The sequence below is a fragment of the Penaeus japonicus genome, unplaced genomic scaffold (assembly GCF_977035675.1).
Source record: "Penaeus japonicus unplaced genomic scaffold, GWHDUDI00000001_assembly GWHDUDI00000033, whole genome shotgun sequence".
In the NCBI taxonomy this organism is placed as follows: domain Eukaryota; kingdom Metazoa; phylum Arthropoda; class Malacostraca; order Decapoda; family Penaeidae; genus Penaeus; species Penaeus japonicus.
This window is the reverse complement of record NW_028234435.1, coordinates 2,916,178-2,921,177: the sequence shown is the minus strand read 5'-3', so window position 1 is coordinate 2,921,177 and position 5,000 is coordinate 2,916,178. Positions and strand designations below refer to the sequence as shown.

At 34.4% G+C, this 5,000-nt stretch overlaps 2 protein-coding genes across 3 annotated transcripts in view; one reads left to right on the top strand and one right to left on the bottom strand.

Annotated features, from left to right (window-relative positions):
* Positions 1-380: 380 nt before the first annotated feature.
* Yip1d1 (Yip1 domain-containing 1) lies at positions 381-3,888 on the bottom strand. Its single transcript, XM_043025335.2, has 2 exons — positions 3,753-3,888; positions 381-1,915 (listed from the first exon to the last, which is right to left on the bottom strand). The coding sequence occupies exon 2, from the start codon at positions 1,913-1,915 to the stop codon at positions 1,139-1,141; it is 777 nt and encodes a 258-aa protein (XP_042881269.1). The 5' UTR covers positions 3,753-3,888; the 3' UTR covers positions 381-1,138.
* A 612-nt stretch (positions 3,889-4,500) lies between these two features.
* Positions 4,501-5,000, top strand: part of CstF64 (cleavage stimulation factor subunit 2 CstF64) — a 25,871-nt gene continuing 25,371 nt past the window's right edge. For both annotated transcript variants that reach the window (XM_086556714.1, XM_086556713.1), the window contains exon 1: positions 4,501-4,660. In XM_086556714.1, coding sequence (XP_086412840.1) covers positions 4,612-4,660 — 49 coding nt within the window. In that variant the 5' untranslated portion in view covers positions 4,501-4,611. The remainder of the gene's footprint in view (positions 4,661-5,000) is intronic.

The following is a 5,000-nucleotide window of genomic DNA, read 5'->3' as shown; positions in this document are numbered from 1 at the left end:
ATACAAAAGTAATAATAGCAAGAATAATTATGACAATATTAATAATAATAAATGTAGAAGGCACAACATTCAATGATCTATGACAATGATTCCCCAATCTGTAGGTAATGGAGGCAACAGATCTTATCTGAGGTTCATTGATAGCAGTTTAGTGATGAAAATTAAAGGATATAGGACCTACATGTGCTTTATTAAATTTGGCTTGTGCTTATGACTAATCATTTATTGAGATGCTATCATTTTTAATTGATAACATATTTGATGGACCACTGAAAATTTCAATATTGGTCACAGGATGAAGAGTTAGACTCTGCTGTTCTATATAGCACCCTTTTCCATAATCATTTTTTCAAGATGTCAGGAACAAACAAACAAATACAAAGTCATTTAACTTTATTATAAAGAATATATCATCTTCTCATATAATAGCTAAATCCATGAAAAAGTTCAGATTTCAACTTAACAAACTAGGTCAAAAGAGATGTCAAGACTGAGTGATCCTGAAACAAAGACTTTTACTAATACACAGTCTGCCAAAAGATCCTTCATAAGCTGAATACAACTCAATAATGCAAAATGTCAAAATACATGACAATGCTAATTACTGTCCTGTTGTTATGATGTGACCTTTCTCTGCACAGTCTTCTCAAAAATAAAATGGAAACAAAAAAGTAATATGCCTACTAACACTTAAAATAGACTAGTTTACATTCACCGACATAATATCAGAGAACACTGAAAACACCTAGCAAAAGTAGGCCTATGGATGAACCTGAATCTCACAGATTAACTTATGTGAAGCTTGTTTTTAAGCCTGAAATAAGGAATGGAGAGAAGCTGAACTAAAAAATCAACAACAATGTTGCACATAAGCTTGCTTTGTTCTTGATGATCCAAACATATAGTTAACTAAATTTATTTTTTTTCCCTATGAAATAAATATATATATTTGTATATAAAACACATAGATATACCACTATTTCAAAATCATTTCCAGTAAAAAGCAGACACATGCATTTGCCATTATAACTTAATATCCAGTAAATAACCTGCACACATATTAGTTAGTGAAAGCATTCTTTTCCTTATTTAACAAAAACAGTAATTTCTTTAGTATTGATGAACTTAAATATAAAAACTAGAATATGGTAATGAGAGCAAACACTGCATAGAGAAGTGCACATGGATAAGCAACTAAAGGCTGCTGGTGATCCATGGCCAAGCCTGTTACAAACAATTTAGATGCTGAAACTGAGCACCAGAGGATCGCTGCACCTGTCAAAACCATACCCACAGCACCTTGAAGAGAAATGAGTACATTAACACCTGCCAATCCCACCATGGGCAACAGGCAATACCCGAGAATACTTACAACAACACCTAAATTTACACCCGACATTGACATCATGTTTAGAAGTCCATACATAGACACACATCCTAACATACCAATGCCATAAATGTAACCAAACTGAGCTTTACCAGAGAGAAGGAGGAAACTACCAAAAGCTAAACAGAAAGCTAAAGGACCAGCTAAATCTGTGTCCTGCAGAATCATTGGGTTGGTACGTCGCATTGGGTTCAAAACTGTGAGAGTTTTCTGCAAGATGGATTCTGGGTTGATGCCCAGCTCCTCCAGCAGGGGGGGTTCATCATCTATAGAGTCTCCTGTGACAGGGGCTTCTGGATTTGGTCCTGGAGTCATGATGGAAGGTCCTGGGGTGAAGAAGGAGGGCTGTTGACCCCCTACATTGTTGTAAGTTGAAGTGGGAGGTGGTCCTCCTTGGCCACCAGAGTTGCTATAATCAAAGCTTTGGAACTGTTGCTCCTGTCCAAAGTCTGGAGATCCCATGTCATATGAGAAGCTTGATTGGTCTCCCCAGCCATACTGCTGTTGCTGGTCCCAGCTGTATGACATCTGCAATGACCAAGTGCACTTTATTGACTCAGAATTATAAATGTACATATATTTGTAAGTACTAATCATGTCTCTAAAACTCTTGATCACTGCTTATCATAAAGTTGGCAAAGTGCACTTATCCAGTGCACTTATCCAGTGCACTTGCTCATACAGAGGGCTATAACAGTGAAGTACATAACTATCAAAATTCATAGCATATGGAGCACACAAATTCTTGCATGTAAAAAGTAATAAATAAGGATACACTCATGATATCAAATTCCTTAAAAATCTTGTGCAGCTGGCATTTTCCACGTGGTCAGATCATTTCCACACACCATATTTTTATTAAAAATACAAGCTATCATTCCTTCCTTGATGCAAGTTATGCATCATACCAAATGGTAATTAGTATCACATATATTGCACCATAAATCTAAAAAATAATGGAAAGGGCAACATTTTAAGGTGTCAAGCCCTGACTGAACATCTTGAGATATGGCTCATCTCTAAAGGATTCATTTCTCTGCCTGATCTATTTGAGTTTAGACTTAATCAAAAGCAGTAAATCAAGAAATACATATAAAAACAAATTTCCTTGAAGTCTCAATAAAAGTCCATGTGTACTGTCACAGTATTGATACACCCAAACATTCCATGAAAAACCTAAACCAAAGATACTCTGAACCCTAAGCATCTAAGGTCAGGCATACAATAAGGTGGACGAAAACCTTGTTCACAACAGGTATCATGGAGGTGGGGTTTAAACATTTGGGCGGGGTTATATGTTAAACTCTACACAGGAAAACGTAATATGATGGCATATTAAAGCAATACTTTGTTATCATAAGCATTGAAATTCAATCATTTACTCTTTTGCTTTTGGTACAGTCAAGCTTTTAATTCTGTTAGAAGGATGTGTTATGAGCAAATTAAGTTAAATAAGGCAGTTTTATTTGTTTTACTGCCATTTATTGTGACAGATCTATGTAAAAAAATCAGCTATTTTATTTCAAATTATATGATATTTATCTTTAATATATATAAAAGAAAATACTAAGAACAGTACTCCTATTAGAATCTACACATAATCTGTACAGATTTGATTAAAGTATGATTAGCCTATAATGTGCATTTATAATATATATTACCAAAATATAATTATAATAATCATTGCTATATGTAATAATATAGATTACAAATTACATTAAGTCATGATATAAACAATACCTCACAATATAGAATAGCTTACAACTCTATTAAATAAAACTATGAAGTAAACCAGAGAGGGATGATAGTTAACCATAGGATACAGGAACAATGAATAATTTGCAAAAAAAAAAAAAAAAAGAAAATCATGAATGGTATTTACAGTACTAGAATCCTGTCCAGTTAAATTATATTATATGAAAGTCCTATTTCCATCTGGACTGCCCTTGCCATGCAACCAAACAATGGAAATTGTGTAGAAAAATGAACCTTAGTCAAGGTACCCTTCACTACTGGAAAATAACACGATTAACATAAACGTAAACTGAATATGTAATTCAGACAACACAAATCTCTAACGTTAATGCCATAATCTCTGTGCACTTTTGGCCAACCTAAATTTCATCTGACACTCATAACAAACATAGTTAATACATACATTTACGAGCTATTCCGATTAAAAAAAATTGTAGCGAAAAGTCCCGTACTCACTCCCCTTTCAAGAGTCCACTGTAAGACGTTTCTTGGGACGAACACACTCCTGATCAAACCAACTAATACCACACTTCCAACGGTTCCTCTCCTAAAACTAAAAGGATTAATGGCATTCTCATTAAAGAAAGGAGGTCAGAAGAAGAGATATTACCTTGGCTTAAAAGATGACTCCTTCTTCCCTGGACTTGGATCTGCCAACTTGTCTGTTTTGGTGAAGGTCATACACCTTTTGATTTCTGCTTTCTATTCTATTGATGTAGAATAATTTTCATCTCTTTAGATTTCAGTATTTAAGTTATATTATTAGGTAGATTTATCATGCTTTGTTTTGGATCTTCTTTTTTTCGAACAGATAGAAAAGATATAACTTATTTTTCTTATAGATGCATGGACTGAATAGGAAATTGTCAAAGCATCCCCAACATAAGTTAGGATTTGATTATTAATTATTCGTCCTCTATTTTGCAAAGATGACAATATGGTAATGATAGTTTATCTTTTTATAATGATTACGAGGTTTAAAATGGTTAGGTAGAAAATACAGAAAATGTTTATAGAATATATTGAGGATAAGGTATGAAGACTTTTCTTCTGTCAAACTTGTTTGTAAATCATCATCATATCCACAACAAAGTTTAGTTTTATTAATTTCATGAAAATAAATACTTGAAGGAATAATTAACGCGGATATAGAGAAATTCGTAAATTAGAAATTATTTCTAATAGCGTTTCATTCAGATACGATACAGTACACTAACAAATTACCCCAAAAAACTGTAACTGAACAATTATTAGAAATAAGTACACATCAAATTAAATACTTAATAATGAAACAAAAAACTGTATCTCATATGATATGATCATCCTTTAAATCATAAAATAACGCCGGAATCGTCTTTGGCGGGATGTGAAGGAAGAGAAAGTCCCGGTTGTTGTTATGGTTTGAGAGCGAAGGAGAGCGCGAGTCTCTCTTGATAATATATCTTTTCCAAGACAAATTCGCCATCGAAATGAGTGAAACGAGCGCTGTGGTGGAGAAATCTCTCCGCTCCGTGTTCGGTACGTCCAGTGGTGTAATTTAAGGGGTAGTTTGTATGTAGCAAGACGTGACTCCAAGTGCTAGTGGCTGACATTTGTTTACCTTACTTAGAGAGGGATTCGGTTGTCTGATGTGTGTGTGTCGGCCGAATCGCGTTCGCTCGCCGGGATTTGCGGTAGTCTCGGGCGGCTCTCTCACGATATCTCTGGCTCACTTCTACTAGTGTTTGGTACTTTTGTTTATCTCTAAAGCTATTAGGAATATTCTCATGCTGAAGTGCAATACTTTGATTGCTAAATATGACCCCATATATATGTGTATATGTATATGTGTATGTATATGTATATTTACATGTGCATA